We start from the raw sequence: 22,610 nt of genomic DNA, 5'->3' as shown, positions 1-22,610 counted from the left end.
AGAACAGGACTGGAGCTTTGCATTGCTCCAGTAAAGATCCAGCATAGATACAATTGACAGAAGGGACTCTGCTGTAAATACATTTGGTTCTGGTTTGTTCACTAATGCAAACTAAACATTATGGTCGTGATTTGAAAGGCCTTGTTGCACCCGACTGGGTTACATGACAAGGCCGTTAAATCTCGTAAGCATCGCGGTAGTGATGCGCTATCAATTACGACGAGACGAGAGTAGAGAGTAATCGAGGCTTTATTACGCAGAGGTGTGTAGCCTCCCGCAGCTGCTGCCGAAATGGCTGCAGCTCGGTGAGCACACACATTTATACTCCGCCTACTGGGCGGAGCCAGCAAGCAGGGATCTACCCCCGTACCTGTAGTACAGGGGTCTTACCGTAATACCCCTCGTATGCGGTATATACAATACAACAGTGGTGACTACCACATTCAACCCCTGTTAAAAAAGAGTCCAGCGGGGGTGGTGGAAAGCTACTTACATTCAGGTGTTTAACATTTAAAGGAAAAGTTTACAAATTCAGACGGTCGGGCGCCTTGATCAGTCGTTGTGAGCGCCGCAGTTCTGGTGCCGATTTCGGCGTCGGTTCGGTCGTCGGTGACTCCGGTAGCGTGTCGACCTCATCTTCATCCCCGGGTGGGACCAAGGGGTGGACGGATCGTCCTGGAGCGGGGGCTGTGGTGGAGTGCGCTGGGGGGAGGGAGGGTGGCGCCGGGGCAGAGACGGGGGGGGCGTGTGGGGACCCAGCTGGTGCCTGAGGGAGACTGTGCCTTGGCGGCCATCGGGGTACACTACGTAGGCGTGTGAAGTAGCTATACCCTCTCAACCAACGGGTCCGCCTTGTGTAGCCGCACGTGCTTGCGGAGGAGGATGTGTCCTGGAGTTGCCAGCCACGTTGGGAGCGAAACCCCGGAGGTAGACTTCCTGGGGATGGCAAGGAGACGTTCATGGGGGGTTGCATTAGTCGTAGTGCAAAGGAGCGACCGAATGGAGTGAAGGGCGTTGGGGAGGATTTCCTGCCAGCGGGAGGCCGGGAGATTTCTGGACCGTAGGGTCAGCTGGACGGCCTTCCAGACCGTCCCATTCTCCTGTTTCACCTGCCCATTTCCCCTGGCGTTGTAGCTGGTCGCCCTGCTCGAGGCAATGCCCCTGTTGAGCAGGTACTGGCGCAGCTCATCGCTCATAAATGAGGATCCGCGATCGCTGTGGACCTAGGCGGGGAAACCGCCCAGAGCGAAGATGGTGTTGAGGGCTTTTGATGATGGTGGCAGACGTCATATCGGGGCATGGGACGGCGAAGGGGAATCTGGAATATTCGTCGACCACATTAAGAAAGTACGTGTTGCAGTCGGTGGAGGGAAGGGGCCCTTTGAAGTCCATGCTGAGGCGTTCAAAGGGACGGGAGGCCTTCACCAGGTGCGCTCGGTCTGGCCGGTAAAAGTGCGGTTTACACTCCGCGCAGACCTGGCAGTCTTTGGTGACCGCCCTGATTTCCTCGATGGAGTAGGGTAGATTGCGGGCCTTTGTGAAGTGATAAAAGCGGGTGACCCCTGGGTGACAGAGATCGTTGTGCAGGTCCGGAGTCGGTCCACTTGTGCGCTGGCACAAGTACCTCGGGATAGTGCATCGGGAGGCTCGTTGAGCTTACCAGGGCGATACGAAATCTCGTAATTGTAGGTGGAGAGCTCGATCCTCCACCTCAAGATCTTATCATTTTTGATCTTACTCCGCAGTGTGTTGTTGAACATGAAAGCTACCGACCATTGGTCAATGAGGAGAGTGAATCTCCTGCCGGCCAGGTAATGCCTCCAATGCCGCACAGCTTCAACGATAGCTTGGACCTGCTTTTCGACGGAGGAGTGCCGAATTTCGGAGGCATGGAGGGTGCGGGAAAAGAATGCCACGGACCTGCCTGCCTGGTTGAGGGTGGCGGCTAGAGCGACGTCTGATGCATCGCTCTCGATTTGGAAGGGGAGCGTCTCGTCGACCGTGTGCATCGCGGCCTTGGCGATGAAGGCCTTGATATGGTTGAAGGCCTGGTGAGCCTCGGCCGGGGGAAAACGGTGGAGTGAATGAGTGGGCGGGCCCAGTCCGCATAGTTAGGGACCCACTGGGCGTAGTACGAGAAGAAGTCCAGGCATCGTTTGAGGGCCTTAGGGCAGTGGGGAAGGGGGAGTTCCATGAGGGGGCACATGCGATCGGAGTCGGGCCCTAGCACTCCGTTCTGGACCACATAGCCGAGGATGGCTAATCGGTTTGTGCTGAACACGCACTTCTCCTTGCTGTAGGTTAGGTTGAGGAGTTTAGCGGTGTGGAGGAATTTGGAAAGGTTAGCGTCGTGGTCCTGCTGGTCGTGGCCGCAGATGGTGATGTTATCCAGGTACGGGAAGGTGACCTGCAGTCCGTACTGGTCAAGCATTCGGTCCATCTCCCGTTGGAAGACCGAGACCCCGTTAGTGATGCCAAAGGGAACCCAAAGGAAGTGGTAAAGGCGGCCGCGCGCTTCAAATGCGGTGTACGGGTGGTCCGCCTTGCGAATGGGGAGCTGGTGGTAGGCAGATTTCAGGTCCACTGTCGAGAAGACCCAGTACTGTGCAATCTGATTGACCATGTCAGATATGCGTGGGAGGGGGTACGCATTGAGCTGCGTGTACCGAGTGATGGTCTGACTGTAGTCAACGACCATCCTGTTTTTCTCCCCGGTTTTCACAACTACCACTTGGGCTCTCCAGGGGCTGTTGCTGGCCTCGATAATACCTTCCCGTAGCAGCTGATGGACCTCAGACCTGATGAAGGTCCTGTCCTGGGCGCTGTACCGTCTGCTCCTGGTGGCGACGGGTTTGCAAACTGGGGTGAGGTTTGCAAACAGAGAAGGCGGGTCGACCTAAAGGGTCTTGAGACCGCAGACATTAAAGGGTGGTAGGGGCCCGCCGAATTTCAGTGTTAGGCTCTGGAGGTTGCACTGGAAGTTCAGGCCGAGTAGCAAGGCAGCGCAGAGGTCGGGGAGGACGTAGAGCCGGAAGCCACTGAGCTCTACGCCCTGGATGGTGAGGGCGGCGGTGCAGTACCCCCGGATCGCCACTGAGTGGGATCCGGAGGCCAGGGAGATTTTCTGGTTAATGGGGTGTACCGCGAGGGAGCAGCGCCTTACTGTATCGGGGTGGATAAAACTCTCAGTGCTCCCTGAGTCCAGAAGGCAGGATATCTTGTGCCTGTCGGCCTTCACTGTCCGCGACCCTGTCGCGAGGTTGTGCGGTCGGGACTGGTCGATCGTGATGGAGGCGAGACGCGGCTGGTTGGCGGCGGTTGCAGGCAATGAGCGGCCCCGATGAGGTGGCCGACAAGCAGGGGTCCTGAGGCGGGGAAGGTGGCGGCGCCCACGGGCCGCACGTGTCCTGAGGCAGGCAAGATGGCGGCGCCCATGGGCCGCACGTGTTGAGAGGCGAGCAAGATGGCGGCGCCCACGGGCTGCACGTGGTGGGTGCAGGGACAAAAGCGGCGATCGAGCGGGCCTGGTACACAGCAGCGAAATGTCCTTTCTTCCCGCAGGCCTTGCAGAGCGCGCTCCGCGCCGGGCATCGCTGCCGGGGGTGTTTTGTCTGTCCGCAGAAGTAGCACTTGGGTCCCCCGGGGTTGGTTGGCTGCCGCGCTGCGCAGGCCTGGGGTTGACTGGGGGCGGTCACCGATGGAGTCCACGATGGGATGTTCGTTGGCGCGGTCCACGATGCCGAGGTGGGGTGGGCTGTGCGGTCGGGGGCATAGGCCTGTACATTGCGTGAGGTGACTGTGAGCGACATTGCTAGTTTCTTGGTCGCCATGAGGTCGAGGGTAGCCCCTTCTAAGAGACGCTGGCGGATGTAGGCTGACCCTATGCCCGTAATGAACGCGTCTCTAAATAGCAGGTCAGAATGTTCCACGGCCAAAACAGCCTGTCAATCGCAGTCTCTCACCAGGGCGTGCAGGGCACGCCAGAAATCTTCCACAGACTCACCGGGGCGTTGATGCCGCGTGGACAGGAGGTGCCTGGCGTAGATTTTGTTGGTCTGCTGAGTGTAGTTCTCCTTCAGTAGCGCCATGGCCTCAGCGTAGGTCAGCACGTCCCGGATGAGGGGAAAGATATCGGAGCTCAGCCGCGTGTAAAGGATCTGCAGCTTCTGTGCCTCTGAGGATTGTTCTGTCGCAGATCCGATGTATGCTTCAAAGCAAGCTAGCCAATGTGCGAAGGCCGACTTGGCATTGTCTGCTTGAGGGTGCAGCTGCAGGTGATCAGACTTGATGCGGAGAAGACACACAACCTCTTCACTCTCAATTTAACCCTGCATCTGATGAACCCATTACTCCAAACTTGATTTCATGGAACAAGGAGTGGATATAGTTACAAATGACATCGTTATAAATAGCTGGCTTTTAAAGCAGACCAAGGCAGGTCAGCAGCACGGTTCAATTCCTGTACCAGCCTCCCCGAACAGGCGCCAGAATGTGGCGACTAGGGGCTTTTCATAGTAACTTCATTTGAAGCCTACTTGCGACAATAAACGATTTTCATTTCATTTCATTTCATTTAAGAGACATAAGCCATAATTGCCCACCCACCTCCCACTGCTCCCACTCTAGTCTTCCCCCTGAGGCTTCGGAGGACAAACAGTGGGTGGAATTCTTTGGCCTGCCAACCGCTGGTTTCTGGACCGCGTGCCGTTCGCTAGTGGCGGGATTCTGTCTCCCTGCCGTTTGTCCATGGGATTCCCCATTGTAACCACCCCATGCCGCCGCGAAACCCACTGAGTTTCTTCAACAATGTATCATGTACCCGTGTCTGGTCCTAAAGAAGGATCCAGGCTAATTCTTACCCCGAGGACCCATAGTAGCACTTAGTGCTCACACTTTAAACATTTGTTAAGGTGTTGCTGAAAGAATTTTGTTCCAGTGGTAATGAAACCAAATGGAACAAAAATGCTGATAACCCTGAATATATTCGTCCATAACATAGCAGAGCCCTGGGCGGGATTCTCCACTCCCACGCCAAAGTGGCCGCGCCGTCGTGAACGCCGTCGAAGTTCAGGACGGCGCGGAACGGCCCCGGTCCCGAACGATTCAGGCCCTGACAATGGGCCAGTATCGGGGCCGCGTCATCTACACGCGCCAGGCCTTGTCGCCCGCGTAAAAGCGGTGCCGCATAGATGATGGGGCCGGCGCCGCATAACGGATGTCATCCGCGCATGCGCGGGTTGGCCGGCACCAACCCGCGCATGCGTGGTTGCCGTCCTCTCTAAGTCCGCCCCGCAAGAAGATGGGGGACGGATCTTGCGGGGCCGCGGAAGGAAGGAGGTCCTCCTTCAGAGAGGACGGCCCGACGATTGGCGGGCACCGATCGCGGGCCACCCCACATTCCAGGTGAAGCCCGGTGCAGGATCCCCCCTCGCCCCCCCACAGGCCGTCCCCCAGCGTTCACGCACCGCCCACGACTGCAGCGACCAGGTGTGGACGGCGCCGGGGGGAACCCGCCGTTTTGGCCTGGCCGCTCGGCCCACCCGGGCCTCAGAATAGCGGGGGTGCCGGAGAATCGCCATTTTCAGTGTCTCCGGCGATTCTCCGGCCTGCGGCCCGCGAAACTCGACCGGGCCGTTCCCGCCGCTTGGAAGAATCGCGGGAGGGCGTCGGACCGGCGTCCCCGGAAATTTTGGTGGCCCAGGCGATTCTCCCAACCGACGTGGGAGTGGAGAATCGCGCCCCCTGTTCTTGTTTCTTAATCAGCATCCCATCTACTTACTCTGGTCAAAGTGAAAGTGCATACAGTTGCCTTCCCTGCATCATTCATGTTCAGAACATGCAGCAAGCTTTTTTATTTTAATTAAAATAAGCTGCTATTAATAGATCACCAGAGATATTAATTGTCTTTGTTTTGAGCAAAACATAAATCTGTTTTCAAATTTTTCAGGCAGGTAGGCATTGAGTGGTAAGAAAGCCCCACATTCAGAAAGAAATGGAAACACTCAACATCAACGTATTATTAGCTCCATCGCCGCAGTAGTCAGGTTCAAGGCAGATTAACCTGCATTTTCTGATTACGTTTTGATACACTTCTCTGTGTACGATGACCTTGTAATTTAGGTCAGTTAATACTCTAAATTGTTATGCTACACCCCAACGGTAGTTAAGAGATGAGGAAGCTGGGTGGTAGAATAAGTAAGAGAGATAAAGAATATTGTAAAAGCCCAAGCGCTCCCTATGACTAGGCCCCATTCAGAAGCAGCAAGCGTATGATGAGTGCAATGGTTTTGAATATCACCCTTCGATCCCATGCTGTTTTGAGGCAGGCCTGGAACATGGCAACTCTCTTTTACAGACACACAGCCTCTTCACTCTCAATTTAACCCTGCATCTGATGAACCCATTACTCCAAACTTGATTTCATGGAACAAGGAGTGGATATAGTTACAAATGATCAATGACAATCCTTGAACTGAAGCAGCAAGCCATGAACGATTTACACATTTTGCTCCACTTGCTCAAGCAGAAGATCTGCCAGCATATTTAATGCATAACCACTTCAACAATTTAAGAAGGGGAAAAAAATGCACAAATCAGCGAAGAATTACTTGATTGCGTGCCTACTGCCCATTTATTGGCAGACTGCAAACCTCCATCAGAGGCACAAAGCTAAAGAACCCAGGTGCTGAACAGAGACTACAGCAAGAGGCGCTTGGATTTTCTTTATGGCTGTACAAATATATTACCCGAAGTAATTTTTTTATTTTCTCGGGAATAAAGCCATGTTCCATTAGGTGCACTGAGCAACAAAAAGAAAAATCAACATCATGTTCCAAAATTGTAATGCTGCTTCCCCTGCAGGCTGGGCCTGTCAATTTAATAGGATCACTGAAAAAGCAAAGCAGCTGTGAAAGATTGCTTTAAGTACAGCAATCGTGCACTTGTCATTCCATTCAGTGGTTAATAAAAAAAAAAACAAATTCAGATAGGCATCAATATGTAAGAAAAATGACTGCTTAACCATTTCTCGTCAGCACCCGAGGGACAATAAATGTGACGGCGAACATATAAACAAAAAGTCACAGCAGCTGTTGGCTTAATTTTGTCTGAGAAAGAGTGATCAGGATGACATATACTGGTGTTTAGACAGCTATTTGAAATCTTCATGTTGGTAAATGTGGACTGTTGCAAGTTAATCTCAAGACACTTGAAAAAGGTTTGAAAGCGTGGTAAATACTGGAAATATCCAGTGGCTTAGGCAGCATCTGTGGAGAGAGAAGGGTTAACAGAGCTTCAGGTCGATGACCTTCCAAGGCCATCAGGTTAAAAAACGTTGGTCGGGATTCTCCGTTTTCCGGTCTGATAATGGTATATCAACGGCATTTACTCTACGTTCGGAGTGGAACTGCTGTCGAAGCACCGGAGCATGGCATGCTGGTGGGCGCCCGGCACCAACCACTATTTTGACCTCACGACCAATTCTCCGCCCAATCGCTTTTTCCGGTTTTGGTGTCGGCCGATGGAGAATCCCGCCCGTTAACTCTGTTTCTCTCTCCACGGATGCTGCCTGACCTGCTGAATATCGTCAGCATTTGTTTTTATTTCAGATTTCCAGCATCTGGAGTACTTTGCTTTTGAAAGAGCACAGATTAAAAAAAAAAAATATTCAATATTGCTGACAGTCACAAGTTATTGTATTTTAGTAGAAAAACAGTGAGAATTAATGTGGATTTATAGGGCAGGATTTTCTGGTCCCGTCGAAAATTGAGGGTCTTTTTTGGCTGCCTCGGCATATTTTTGCAGAAAAATCCCAGAAACAAGGGGCTGGATTATCTGGTCTCCCAGCCGCAGGTTTCTTGGCGGTGTGCTGTTCACTGGCGGTTAGATTCTATCTTCCCGTCGCTTGTCAATGGGATTTCCCATTGAAGCCACCTAACGCCACAAGGAACCCCACGGGCGGGGGTGCGCTGCCAGCGGGAAAAGAGAATCCCAACGGCCGGAGAATTCCAGCCAAGATTTTTTAATGTATTTTGTGAATTTTCAAGTTGTAAACTCAGTTTTTTAATTAAATAATTTAACACTAATGTGTGCCATGAATATAAATGTTATAACATTGGTAACTTGCAAGTTTATTACCCTCATTTTTTCAATGTTTCAAGGTAACTTCATCATAAATGCTTAAAGAATCACAAAAACAAGCTGAGGCTAATTCCTGGATGGAAACGAGAGTACAATTCAGTACACTTGCAGTTCAGTTGCATAAAGCTCCATAAAGGTCAATGGAAAATGTCTGGCATTTTGCTCGATATCTTCTATGACAATTGTAATTATTATACACATCTGCTCCCCTGGGCTGGAAATCACTTTTGAAAAAAAACAGGGCGAATGTAAGTTTCAGAACAATGCAAGTTATGTTTCAGCAAGGCTTGCTTCAACTCATCTGTGATAAATGAGAAGATAAGGCAATTGGTGCACACCATGACACTGTGTGCAGTTAGTTAGGCACACTTCAGAGCTGTTCAGGTGTACTTGGGAAGCTTCACAATTCCTACAGTTGGGGGCTCAGTACATATGTATATATATATCTTTTACACTTGGTGGTGACCACTAGTCATCTAGGAGTTGCTCTTGTCAGAGCTTCTTCAGGTCACATATAAATGATAGATACCGTGAGCTGGGCCCGGTTCTGAAAGCAGTGTAGTTCAGGCTGGTGTCTGCGGCTGTGGGTCAGAATGGATGTAAGGTCCTTGTTTTTTTTAATGCTGTTTCTCTGCAGTTCCATTGCTCGACAAGTGCCTGCAGAATTCCACCACACCTCTCCGTGGACCTGTCTGGGTCTCTAAGGGGGAAGGGTTCATCCCATCAGGAGCTAAGACATACATCCAGGGAGTCCTATGGGCCATAAACCAAAAGCTGACGCCTGCAAGGATTTACAGTAAGCAGGTGAGATATAACACTTTTAAAGAGGCTACTTTTCAGTTGTATTTGTTATAGTTATAGACAGTGATTGGCACTTATGTCATTAAATAAATGTGACATGTATTACATGTGTTCCAGTACCCAGTGGAGGCCAGAATACTTTCACTGTGATCTCTGAGCCAACAATAATGATGCTAATTGTATCTGTCTTTCAGTGTAAGATGTCATGTGCCTAATCTTTCTGCGACACACTGTGAAATGTTACAGCAATTCACACACTCGGGAATGCTGTGAATGCAAATATTTCATTCTCTAAAAATGACAGACCACCCTTCCCCTTTCCTTCATGGGCACAGTTTCTTCTAAGCTACAGAGAAGTACATGTCTTTAAAAAGGCATATTTTAAAAGCATAATTCTGTGATTTAATCAGTGCATTAACTAATAATATAGTAAGCAAAAACATTTTAAAAACAAAATATAAGTGAAACAGGATAAGTTGCTGCTTGGATTCCAGAGAAATGGTATGAAGAGTGATATTCTAATAATCAAACTAGACTATTTAAAAATGTTTTATTGTTTCTTCAGCCTTAAGATCTATAAAGACTCTATTTTGAAGCTGGTGGTGTGGGGATGAAAGATGCAAATTGATAGTAAAAACCAGTTGCTATGATTTCGCCGTGAGTCAGGCTCAGTTAAATTGTTGACTCGTCAAATGTCCGTTTAATATCTTTTAAGTCAGGAATTAAGACTTAAACCTGTGCAATCCATTCCCTAGCACTGCTAACCCCTACCCCTCCCGCTCACACACACACTTCTTTATTACTTCTGAAATGAAGTTTAGAAAACTTAACACTTTCAGCCACTCTGGGCAGTAGCATCTAATTAGCATTCCCATTACATGGTTGTTTTGGTGGCGGGGATGCTGCAGCTGGAATGCTATTGTGCTCTATTCCTCTGTTTGGGGACAAACACTGCTGGGGAAGGAACGTGTGAAAAAGCCACACCATAGCGACTGAAAGAGGGAGGCAGTGTTTTCTGTAGGCTTCAAGCTGGGTAGCTGTCATTCACTGCCTCTGCACAGCTAAACAGCTCAAAAAAGAGAAGACAGAACCACCTTTCAATTTAAAGTCTATTCCTACTTTTTTTTCTCTCTCCTTAATTTAGCATTTTATTTTTGCCTACATTCCCCAAGAATCAATCAAATAAAATTTCCGCGAGGTGAAGCATATGTTTTTTGTTCTTTGAATCCAGTTTGAAATTATGCAATTCCAATCTATTAAAATACTCTGTGAAACGTACAACTGTTACTGGTTAGTAAGTAGACACAGCACTCGATCGTGGTAGTGGGAAAGAGCCCCTTGTACACTGTAATATGCCAGTTTCTCTGCAGGAGTATAATTCAACAGGTTTTGTACATCCACAGTCCATTCAACAGTTTGAAGAGCTTAATATGTCATCTCGGAGTATGCTGGAAAGTTTTTTTTGTTTATAAAATGTCAATTAAAAGTACGTTTATTAATTTCTTGAATATTTCAGACAAGAATTCAGGAAGCAGAATGTAATTTACTAAATCTGATGATAACACGTGTCATCTTTTATTTATAATGTTCATCTCCTTCACAATTATCTATAATTTTCTTGATCTCGTTCACTCAACACATCAAGTACGTCTTGCGACAAAAGCGCGGCAATGATGTTCAGTGATTGTTAATGTTACATTTGAAGTTTTCATTCTCGGTTTGGCAATATCAACCATTCGGCAGTACAGGCTCCCTTGTTCAGTTTTGACTGTTCAAGCATGACGATGACAGGAATGTAGGGCTGCTACATTATGCTCAACATTTTCCTTAAATGGATTTTTATCTCACTACCTTAAAATATTTATTAAACAGCATCCGCTTCGTGCACTCTCTTGTCCTCTGAATGCTCCTAAGGTATAGTGGAACAAAAAGAGAAGTAGCAGCAAAACCCTACATAGAAGGCATCGCATTATAAATGAGCTCCCGCAATACAACTGTGACTTGCATAGGAAAGTGACATTTAAATATAGGAGCTGTTGTGGATAAACTAAGTGTAAAATATTATAAAGTGCCTGAGGTAGTCAGAGCTATCTTTATTAGCAAAATTGGGAAGGCTCTGATTATTTTCTGAAGACCAGTATGGCTACAAAAAGAGTTTGGTGAATTGCACTGAATTAATGTTTTCATGTTTTATCTGAAATGATTTTCATTTTAGAACAGCTAACACTAGACATAAAGTGTGACAGAATTGACACTTACTGTAATAGGACATTAATGTGACATAGAGCAGTTTAGATTGTCTGCAACAACAGAGAACAGTTTAAAGACTGGGTCCATATCCATATATAAAATGAAAATAGACTAAAGGTTTTAGCATTTGGTACATGAAAATTGCATATGAATATCAAATTGGATGATTATAATTCTTTCTAGCTATCTCAGTATATTGTATCCATGAAATAGAACCATTCCAAGTGATTCACTGCCATTTTGTGTGACTCAATCTCATTTAATATATAGTCTTATAAACTGCAACATGTATTTTATAAGGATAATGTATATATAGTTTAAATTTATAATTATGAATATGTTACTTATCTGTATTGCTTTGTTTATACGTATTTATATGTGTAACTGTTATATATTGGGTGAAGTTCATTGTGTTGTTAAACATATGTTAAACCTACTTCCACGTACAAATTTTTGATTGCGGGATTTCTTCATTAGTCGAGTCAGAATTTTAGAAGTTTTACCTGGAAGATATTTACGTTCAGTTTTATATATATTGCATTCTTTTTCCTTTAACACAGCCATCATATCGTCAAGTTAAGTTTAGTTGTGGAATAATAGAGTTGAGGCATGAGCTGTGTGGAAAGTTATAAATCCATATGGGAACTTTTTAAAAAGATCCATTTCTTTTTCTTATATTACACTGCGAGAGTAGTTTAAAGCATTAAAATTTAGCTACCATTGTTCAGAAACCGAGAAGCCTTATTATCCCTCTCCAGAGTACTGCTGCCTGCTCTGTGAATCCTTGAAGGGATATTCCAGGTTGGGCATGTAAAAATGGTACTTGTGAGTTTTATTTGATTACATGTGAATGGTTTCTGAGGAACTTATCTGTGTAATGAATTGAAATCATGGGACAGCTGTCCTGCTCTTTGGGATAGTCACAATTATTTGTCTAAGCTTTGCTTTACTTGCTGTTCCCAAGTCTTGCAGCACACAGCGACTTCAATCTCAAGTTGAATGCAGAATGCCATGCTGCCCTCACAGCAGACTAGCTGTTACACATTTTAACCTCACGAAAATATTTAATTAAGTCTCATTGTGAGCATTACCCTGGAGTATTTCTTAAATAATACTGCCACGGAATTTTAAAAAACGAAAACCATATAAAATAGCTGGGTTGGTAAATGTGTGTGGAAACCTGGGTGCATGACTGAAGGCATGCAAAGCAGGTGGGACCTAGGTTGGTTCACGGTCTAGCTTAGGTTAGCTTTTCTCAGCGTGTGGCAGAGTTAGAGCAATTCAATCACTTTCAGTGCTCCTGAGCGAGGAAGAGGAGAAATTAGTCAGTATTCACTCTTCGCTTCACTATCCAGTAATTTCTGATGGAAGGTAAGTGATTAGGTGCTCTCCAAATTCAAGTTAAGCGTAAGTGGACATTGGCTGCTGACTAAAAGTGGCTTGGGAATGACTGCATGTGATGGAATAACTTGCCAACACTCAAATCACACATGAAAAATGGCGACTGAGGTGATAAACCACAAGAATTCTGGACTGTTGTCCTGTCTGTATCTGTGGACCTAGGCAGGAAAGGAGATTGGGGAAAAGTGCTTAACATTCTAATATTTCAAATTTATTGGAAGAGTAATACCAATTTAAAAAGGTTACATGCTTTTCATGTCTGCTACTATATATGACAATATTGTTCATAGCAAGGGTGACTGAACTTTAAAGAAATTCATTGTGCTCTGGGACTCTTTTAGAGACACGATTAGGTGCTCTCCAAATTCAAGTCTTTGATTCCAGATTAATGAAAAAAGCAGAATATTAGCTTGTAACCTGAAAAGGTCTTTGAGCAAATAAGGAAACAGTATTTTCAACAGGTACATCTCAGCATGGCAATTGTAGGCTAGCTGCAGGTTGGCTAAAGTCTCCGAGGCAAAGGGGTTAGATCCCAATGCTTTGGGTAGATCAGGTGAGCTGCATATAAAAGTAAGACCGTGGTGGCACGGTGGCGCAGTGGTTAGCACTGCTGTTAGTCACGGCGCTGAGAACTGGGTTCGATCCTGGCCCTTGGTCACTGTCCATGTGGAGTTTGCACATTCTCCCCATGTCTGCATGGGCCTCAACCCAAAGCTGTGCAGGGTAGGTGGATTGGCATGCTAAATTGCCCGTTAATTGAAAGAAAATTAATTGGGTACTTTAAATTTATCCAAAAAGAATAAAGTGAGACTAGCTACTCATTCCAATATGCAGATTTGCCAAATACTGATCCCGCCCACAATGGGCAGGATCCAGATCGCGAGTCTCGCTGGATCCCATTAGATCTCGCGAGGTGTGGCGAGCTGAGGAAATCCCAGAAGTGGCCTCCCGGCATCTACCGGCTGCTTCACGCCGTTGTTCTAGTAGTATGTGGCCCGTAAATCGCACCCTTTGTATTTTGTCTGGGGAACCTTCTTTGTTTATAACTGCTGTGATTACAGCATTGAATTACCTCTTGATTGTTTAGTATAATGGCACATTCAAGTGTGTTTGAAGATTTGTACAAGAATCAGCTCTGAAGCAATCTATTCAATCAAACACTATTTGCTCACAAGTTTTATTCATGGGGATGAATTTCCACAGGTAATCTTCCAATTGTCTTCTAATTTCAGTGAGAGTGGGGCGGCAAATTGGCGCAGTGGTTAGCACTGCTGCCTCATGGCGCCGAGGATCCGGGTTCGGTCCCGTCTCTGGGTCACTGTCCGGGTGGAGTTTGCACATTCTCCCGTGTCTGCATGGGTCTCACCCCCACAACTCAAAGATGTGCAGGTTAGGTAGAGTGGCCACGCTAAATTGCCCCTTAATTGGAAAATAAACTTGTGTACCTTGAATTTTAAAAAAAATAATTTCAGTGAGAGATCAGTGGAAACCCCAGAAAAAGATGGACAGACAAACCCTTGTGGAAATACAACCTCTTATTATGTTGACTTTGCAGTTACACCTTTGGAGTTTATAAATAACTCCAAAGTTTATAAATAAACACCACAGAGACGTGACAGTTAAGATTATGGGCACGAGATCGGCACCCACAGAGGGGTGTGAACCTCATTTTAATACATTTGAATGGATTTAAATGTTACTGGCGGATGTGTATGTGACATTGGCCTAATTTCCCTGAGAAGATGGTGCTGGGGGTTTTCCTTGAACAGCTGTTGTCCCTGTGGTGCTTGGTCCTCCAAAATACAGGGCAGAATTTTCTGATATTTTTTCAAGGGAAAACTGGCATGTAGCTCTCCAGCTACATAACCCAGTTTTCTTTACAAATTGTCTAGCACTCTGTGGTTTCTGCCATCACTCTGGTGGGGTGGGATCTGATGGATCCGGAGAATCGTGGCCTGGTGTTGGAGCGGCATGGCGGGATTCGCGCGCCCCCCCTGGCAATTCTCCAACCCGGCGCGGGCTTGGAGAATCCCGCCCAGTGAGTGTTAACAATGCTGATGTGGGACTGGAGTCACACATAGACTGGACCAGGAAAGGACAAGGAGTGTTCTTCCCTCAGGGGTATTAGTGTCAGTTGGATTTTTAGACAATGGGTCACTTTTTTTTATGCCATCTTTTTTTCAAATTTCCAACTTTTATTGGAACTGAATTCAGATTCTCAAACTTCTCAAAGTCTTGCTTTGAATTCATAACCTTGGGATTACTAATCGTAACATAACCACTACACTGTCGTAGTGTAACGTCATTATATTGTGTGTAATTATACCATTGATAAAAGCCATTGATTAAACCAGCTTACCAGACAAGTTTGATGAGAAAAAAGAACATGTTCAAAGTAAGGTGGCAACAAAAGTACAAAACAACGCTTCTACCATTCCCTTACCCCTCACTCCAACCCAATCCTCCAACTTTACTTACATCCCTATTTTGTCCAATTTTCAGTTTTCGACACAGAACCTTAGGAAAGGTCTATACGCCAATGAATAATGGGTGTAACAAAGGCTCAAATCCTTGTGTGAAAGGGTGTAGAGGAGGAGCTAAAATGCAAGCCCCAAAGGAACTAATCATTCCAGTATCGATTAGTTTTCAGTTGCTTTTAGTTCAGGGTCTGGGAGACCAACATCTGTCAGCTGCCTACCAACATCCACACCCTGAAGTTTGCTGCATGTATGATAGATGCAAAATTGTAATTTGTGGATCAACAGGCCTGCCGCTCACACAAGGAGCTGGATGTCGGAGCGTAAATACTGTCAGCTCGTGAACCCAGACACCCAGCATCCGAATTAAAACAGCGTCAGCGGTGTAAAAGCAGCTTTAATCATTTCAATAAGGCTTTTTGCTCCTTCACTTTAGATGCAGCACTTCCTCACTATTCGTAGATAAAACATACATGCAGTCCACAGGGAACAAAAGACATTTTGCAAGGACGGTAAGAATTTGCCTAAAATTGAGGAAAGCTATGTGGATGATACAATTGCAGACAGATTCACAAAATGCTCTAAATTCTAGTGGAAATTCCAATCAAATTCACTCGTAAAATTGAATGGAAGTTAAATGATCATTCTAAGGTGTCATGGTAACAAGTCCACACCAGGGAGACTTTGTCAGCAAAGGATCGTAAGCCAACCCACACAGTCTCATTCTTAAAAGTTTAATAGCCAGCTACCACCTGAAAAGCACTGAAGGAGCCATTGTCAGCTGCCTGATGGACAGAGCTGAGAAATAGCACTTAAATGAAAAAAAAAGAGGTTGTTGTCGCAAGGGCAAGGGGATTCAATTGAGAAGATAGTTTAGCAACTGTGATGATGAGATGTGAAAGAATGAGTTTGCACACCTATGTTCTACCAATTAATTATATTGAAGAAATTCCCAGTGAATAGTGATTCCCTGGTACAGTTTTAGTATATGTGGGGATGGATTCTCCATTCAACGCCACTCCGATCGGGAATTCCGATGGGGCAGAGAATGGAATGTTAAAGGAAAAATGGATTTGGCATTGTTGCAATGCTTCGATCCTCCGCCAGTGGCCTCAGCGTGCTCCTGCCTTGCGCCGGCTGTAGGATGCAAATGAAACATTTAAATACATTTTAATGCCATTAATGGGCTCCATTCATCCCCCGGTTATGCTCCGAACCTCACAGCGGGAAATCCACCGGGCAGGCTTTGGTGCAAGTTTGTCCAAACATGACTTCCGGTGGCGGCTATGAGGGAGTAGGTCGCACATTTGGTGGCTCCCATTTCGGTCGGACTTTTGGACCTTTTCCCCCGACTTTTTTGCGCTTTTGAGCGCGGAACTGGAAAGCAATAGTACTCAGGCACAGGACCCATACAGTATTATATGGACCTAAGAAGCCGGAGGGACCATAAACAGCAGAAGAAGTGGTTGAGTAAGGGCACAGTGGAGGCTGTGAGAGAGACCAGCATGGCTGGTGTTCAGAGCAAGGCGCCGACAGCCCAGCCCACAATGGAGCAGCTGCTGCAGACTATGCAGGAGGGCTTTTTGGCTCTGAAGCGTGACAATTTGGAGCCGCTACAGAAGTCGATTGACCGGATGGAAAAAAGGCTGGATGATCAGGCTGAGAGGATCCAGCAGCTGGAGAAGTCAGTGGAGGAATAGGCTGACTTTCAAACGGTGGCGGATGTGGAGATTCGGAGGTTGAGGGACCAGCAAAAAGTGCTTCAGGAAAGGCTGGAGGACTTGGACAACAGATCTCGCCGACAGAACGTGAAAATCGTGGGCCTCCCGGAGGGGGCAGAGGGGCTGGACGCTGCCACGTATGGGGAGGGTATGTTTCAGAAGATGCTGGGGAACGAGGTGTTCCCGCGCCCGCCGGTGGTGGACAGGGCACACAGTGTGCAGGTGAGGCAGCCGCGATGGGGGGGTCCCCCACGAGCGATGGTGGTTCACTTTCACAGGTACCTGAACAAGGAACGGGTGCAGCAATGGGCAAAGAGCACAAGAAGCTGTACTTGGGACAATACCACTCTGCGTGTTTACCAAGATTTGAGCGCTGAGGTGGCCAGGAGGCAGGGAGGCTACAGGCAGGTGAAGGAGATACTGTATAAAAACAAGGTGAAATTTGGGCTGCTTTTTCCGGCGTGACTGTGGGTTACGTATGAGGGTCAGCACCACTATTTCGAGGAACCCGAAGAGGCGATGGACTTCGTTAAGAAACAAGGCCTGACCCTGAGCTGAGGATGTTTGGACTCATGCCAGAACTTTTAAGTATATGTGGTGTCTCTCCCATTTTGAAAATTGCCTGCATGTTTGGGTCGGTTTTTGTCGTTCTTTTTTCCGACCTTTTTAGGGTGTTGGAAGGTGGTAGGGATGTGTTTTTATTGCGTGCTTTTTGCGTGGTTTACCTGAATGTTTCCTTTTTGGGCTCTTTGATTAGTTGGAGTTTGGCTGGGGGGAAAATAATAAAGAAAACAGTTAAAAGGGTTGGGTTAAGATAAATGCTTCAGGGGAACTTTGTGCAATCTTTTTCTGTGTCTGTATGAGAAGGACTGAGAGTGCCTGTTATTTCTTATCTTTTTTTTTCTCTTGTTTAACTTGAATTGTGCTATTGTGGGGGTTGTTTATGACTTGTATAGAGTGTTTGCTTAAGTAGGGTTGATCTGGGGAAGTGGTATGGATGGGTCGGGGGGGGGGGGGGGGGGGGGGGGCTGACTGGGAACAATGGGTGGGTGACACGCTGGCGCCGAGGCTGGGAGCCCCAGGCTAGCTGAGTGGGGCTAGTCAATTGAAGCCGAGGTGGGGGGGGTGTATATAGTTAGATTAGAGCAGGGGTTAGGTGATAGGATGGTGTTGCTAGGGGGGGGGGGGGGGGGGAGTCGTTCTGCTGACGGGGATGGAAACTGGGCATGGCAACAGTGAGGAGGTCATGGGTGGAGCCGGTCAGGAGGCGGGCCAGATGAAGTGCGACACGTGGCTGGGGGGCTGGCCAAGTAAAAAGGGATGGCTGATCGGCAAAGGGGGGTGCGAAGTGCCCCCCAACCAGGCTGATCACCTGGAATGTTAGAGGGTTAAACGGGCCAATGAAGAGGGCGTGTGTGTTTGCGCATCTGTGGGTTCTGAAGGCGGACATAGTCATGCTGCAGGAGACGCACCTGAAAGTGGCAGACCAGGTTAGGTTAAGGAAGGGCTGGGTCAGTCAGGTCTTTCATTCGGGGCTTGATTCTAAGACGAGGGGGGTTGTGATCCTGATTAATAAAAGGGTACAATTTGAGGCAGAGGGCACAGTTGTGGATGGGGGTGGCAGGTTCGATATGGTTAGGGGTAAGCTCGAAGGGGTGAGAGTAGTCCTGGTTAGTGTGTATGCCCCTAATTGGGATGATGTGGATTTTATTAGGAGGATGCTGGGGAAGATCCCCGACTTGGACTCGCGTAAGCTGATCATGGGCAGTGACCCGAGCCTGGACCCGTCATGTTCAAGAACGGGCAGGTTACCAGCAATGGCAAAGGAACTGAGAGGGTTCATGGAGCAAACGGGGGGAGCAGATCCGTGGAGATTTAGCCGGCCGACGGCGAGGGAGTTCTCGTACTACTCCCACGTCCACAAGGTGTATTCCCGAATTGACTACTTTGTTGTGAGTAGGGACCTGCTGGCCGGAATGCTGGGGGCAGAATATTTGGCAATTGCCATATCGGACCATGCTCCGCACTGGGTAGACCTGCAGTTTTGTAAGGACAGCTTTCAGCGCCCACCATGGAGGCTGGAAGTTGGATTGCTCGCGGGCGAGGCGGTGTGTGAGAGGCTGAGGAAATGCATGCAGAATTACCTGCAGGTGAATGATACTGGAGAAGTCTCGGCAGCGGTGCTCTGGGAGGCACTGAAGGCAGTGGTGAGAGGGGAGATGATTTCAATCCGGGCGTACAGGGACAGGACAGACAGGGCAGAGACGGACTCACTGATTAAGGAAATTTTACGGACGGACAGGAGTTACGCGGAATCCCCGAGGCCAGAGTTACTCTGGAAACGACAGAGGCTGCAGGCCGAATTTGGGGTGCTGACTACAGGCAAAGCTGTAGAGCAGCTTAGAAAGGTAAAAGGCGCGATTTATGAGCATGGTGAGAAGGCCAGTAGAATGCTTGCACAACAACTAAGGAAAAGGGAAGCGGCTAGGGAAATAGGGAGGGGAGTGGATGGGGAGAGTAATCTAGTGGGTGACGGCAGGGCGGGACAAGGTCTTTAGGGACTTTTATAGGAAGCTGTACACTTCAGCACCCTCCGGGGGATTGGGGGGGAATGAGGCGATTCCTGGACGGACTGACCTTCCCAAGAGTGGGGAGGGGTTGGTGGACGGATTGGGGGCCCTGGTCAGGATCAAAGAGGTATTGGGGGGCCTGAAGGTCATTCAGTCGGGTAAAGCCCCGGGGCCGGACGGGTATCCGGTGGAGTTTTACAAAGAATTTGCTGGGATAGTGGGGCCGGTGCTGGTCAGGGTCTTTAACGAGGCAAGAGACAGAGGGAGTTCACCCCCGACGATGTCGCAGGCCACCATCTCGCTCATTCTGAAACGGGATAAGGACCCGAAGGCTTGTGGGTCATACAGGCTGATCTCTTTGATCAGCGACTAGAATTGAGGACTGTGTACCGGATGTAATTATGGAGGACCAAACCGGGTTTGTAAAGGGGAGGCAGCTGGTGGCCAACCTAAGAAGGTTGTTTAACGTGATTATGATGCCCCCGGAGAGTAAGGAGGTAGAGATAGTGGTAGCCATGGATGCTGAAAAGGCTTTTGACCGGGTCGAGTGGGATTATCTGTGGGAGGTACTAAGACGGTTTGGGTTCGGGGCGGGGTTCATCGACTGGGTTAGGCTATTGTATCAGGCCCCAGAGGCGAAAGTAAGGATGAACAGGACGACATTGGACTACTTTAGACTGCAACTTGGGACAAGACAGGGCTGCCCTTTCTCCCCACTGCTGTTTCCGCTGGCCATAGAGCCGCTGGTAATTGCACGGAGAGCTTCTCAGGGGCTGGAAAGGGCTGGTCCGGGGGGGAGGACAACATAGAGTCTCGTTATACGCAGACGATCTGCTGTTATATGTATCCCAATGGTGAGGATGGACGGTATCATGGCAACCCTGAGGGAATTTGGCCGGTTCTCCGGCTACAAACTGAACATGGCTAAGAGCGAGTTGTTTGTAATTCAGGCGAGGGGGCAGGAGAGTAGGCTGAAGGGGTTGCCGTTCAGGCTAGTGGGGGACAGTTTCCGATATTTGGGGATTCAGGTGGCATAGGACTAGGGCAAGTTGCATAAGCTCAACCTGTCCTGACTGGTGGAACGAGTGAGGGAGGAGGTCCGGAGGTGGGATGCGCTCCCGCTGTCATTGGCGGGGAGGGTGCAGACTGTTAAGATGACGATTCTCCCGCGGTTCTTGTTTGTTTTTCAGTGTCTCCCCATCTTTATCCCGCGGTCCTTCTTTAAGAGGCTGAATAAAATTATTCTGGGATTTGTATGGGCAGGGAAGTCCCCGCGGGTGAAGAGGGTGATGCTTGAAAGGAACAGAGGAGAAGGGGGCCTGGTGTTGCCGAACTTCAGCAACTATTACTGGGCGGCCAACATAGCGACGATAAGGAAATGGATGGTGGGTGCGGGGTCGGTTTTGGAGCGGATGGAGGCTGCTTTGTGCAGGGGCACTAGCTTAGCAGCCCTGGTCACGGCGCCTCTGCCGCTCCCGCCGGCACGGTACTCCACCAGCCCGATAATGGTGGCGGCTCTTCGGATCTGAGGCCAGTGGAGGAGGCATGTAGGGGAGGTAAGAGCATCGGTGTGGACCCAATCTGCGGCAACCACCAATTTGCCCCGGGGAACATGGACGGGGGGTATCGATAGTGGAGGTGGGTGGGGATTGTGAGGATGGGGGATCTTCCTGGAAGGGAGCTTTCCGAGCATGAGGGCGCTGGAGGAGAAGTTTGGGCTGGCGAGGGGGAACAAATTTAGATACTTGCAGGTGCGGGATTTTGTACGCAGGCTGGTGCCGTCCTTCCCACGTCTCCCGCCGAAGGGGAGGCAGGACAGGGTAGTTTCTAGGGGAGAGGTGGGAGAGGGTAGAGTCCCAGACATCTACAAGGAACTAATGGGAGCTGAGGATATGCAGACCGAGGACTTGAAGCTTAAGTGGGAAGAGGAGCTCGGGGGGGGAGATGGATGACAGTATCTGGGCAGAAGCCCTGAGCAGAGTAAATACGACTGCAACATGCGCCAGGCTCAGCCTGATCCAGTTTAAGGTCGTGCACCGGGCCCACATGACGGTGGCCCAGAGGAGCAAATTCTTCGGGCTGGAGGACAAGTGTGCTAGGTGCGCCGGAGGGCCTGCTAACCATGTACGCATGTTCTGGTCGTGCCCTAAACTCAGGGGGTATTGGCAGGGATTCGCAGATGTCAAGTCCCGGGTATTGAAAACTGGGATGGTAATGAGCCCTGAGGTGGCAATCTTTGGGGCTTCGAAGGACCTGGGAGTCCAGGAAGAAAGAGAGGCCGACGTTCTGGCCTTTGCTTCTCTGGTAGCCCGGCGACGAATACTGTTAGCCTGGAGGCACTCAAAGCCCCCGAGGGCTGAGGTATGGCTATCGGACATGGCGAGCTTTCTTGGCCTAGAGAAAGTCAAGTTCGCTGCTGTAATGCCGGTCCCGCCGGCGTGAATGAAACCACCTCCCTTACCAGCGGGACCAGAAGGCGCGAGCGGGCTCCAGGGTCCTGGATGGGGCGCGGGGCGATCTGGCCCCAGGGGGTGGCCCCACGGTGGCCTGGCCCGCGATCAGGGCCCACCGATTCGCGAGCCGGCCTGTGCCGTGGGGGCACTCTTTCCCCTCCGCGTCGGCCATAGCCTCCGCGATGGCTAATGCTGAGGTGACCCCCCCTGCGCATGCGCGGGGATGACGTCAGCTGCCGCTAATGCTCCTGCGCATGCGCGGACGTCCGCCGGCCGGCGGAGTCCCTTCGGCCCCGGCTGGCATGGCGACAAAGGCCTTCCACGGCAGCCGGCGGGACGGCAACCACTCCGGCGTGGGCCTAGCCCCTAAAGGTGAGGGCTTGGCCCCTAAAGGTGTGGAGAAATCCGCACCTTTGGGGCGGCCCGACGCCGGAATGGTTCACGCACTCCATCCCGCCGGGACCCCCCGCTCCGCCGGGTAGGGGAGAATCTCACCCCTTTTTTTTGTACTGCATAATGTCACTTTTTCTTCATGCCTAAAATACCTCAACAAAATTGTTTGTTGAAAAAAAAGTTTGTCCAAACATTACCATTATGTGGAGGACCCTAGGGTGGGTCAAGGGGGTCAGAGCATAACTGAGTTGGCCCCCAAAATCCATCAGAAGGCCCTCCTCCACCCCACAATGCTAACCCCCCCCCCGCTGACAATTAGGGGCATCCTCCCCCCACCACATGAATAATGGACATCCTCCCCACAGCACACACGCATGAGAGTAAACTAACACCCCTTGCACTGAC

General features: G+C 49.1%; 1 protein-coding gene across 3 annotated transcripts in view; it reads left to right on the top strand.

Annotated features, from left to right (window-relative positions):
- The window catches only part of LOC140384491 (doublecortin domain-containing protein 1-like), an 871,034-nt gene that overhangs the window by 215,049 nt on the left and 633,375 nt on the right, over nt 1-22,610 (top strand). For all 3 annotated transcript variants that reach the window (XM_072466241.1, XM_072466242.1, XM_072466243.1), the window contains one exon: nt 8,777-8,943. In XM_072466241.1, coding sequence (XP_072322342.1) covers nt 8,777-8,943 — 167 coding nt within the window. The remainder of the gene's footprint in view (nt 1-8,776; nt 8,944-22,610) is intronic.

Source organism: Scyliorhinus torazame, chromosome 10, assembly GCF_047496885.1.
Source record: "Scyliorhinus torazame isolate Kashiwa2021f chromosome 10, sScyTor2.1, whole genome shotgun sequence".
NCBI classification, from domain to species: Eukaryota; Metazoa; Chordata; class Chondrichthyes; order Carcharhiniformes; family Scyliorhinidae; genus Scyliorhinus; species Scyliorhinus torazame.
Note: the sequence above shows the minus strand (reverse complement) of the source record. Positions and strands in the feature narration are given on the sequence as shown.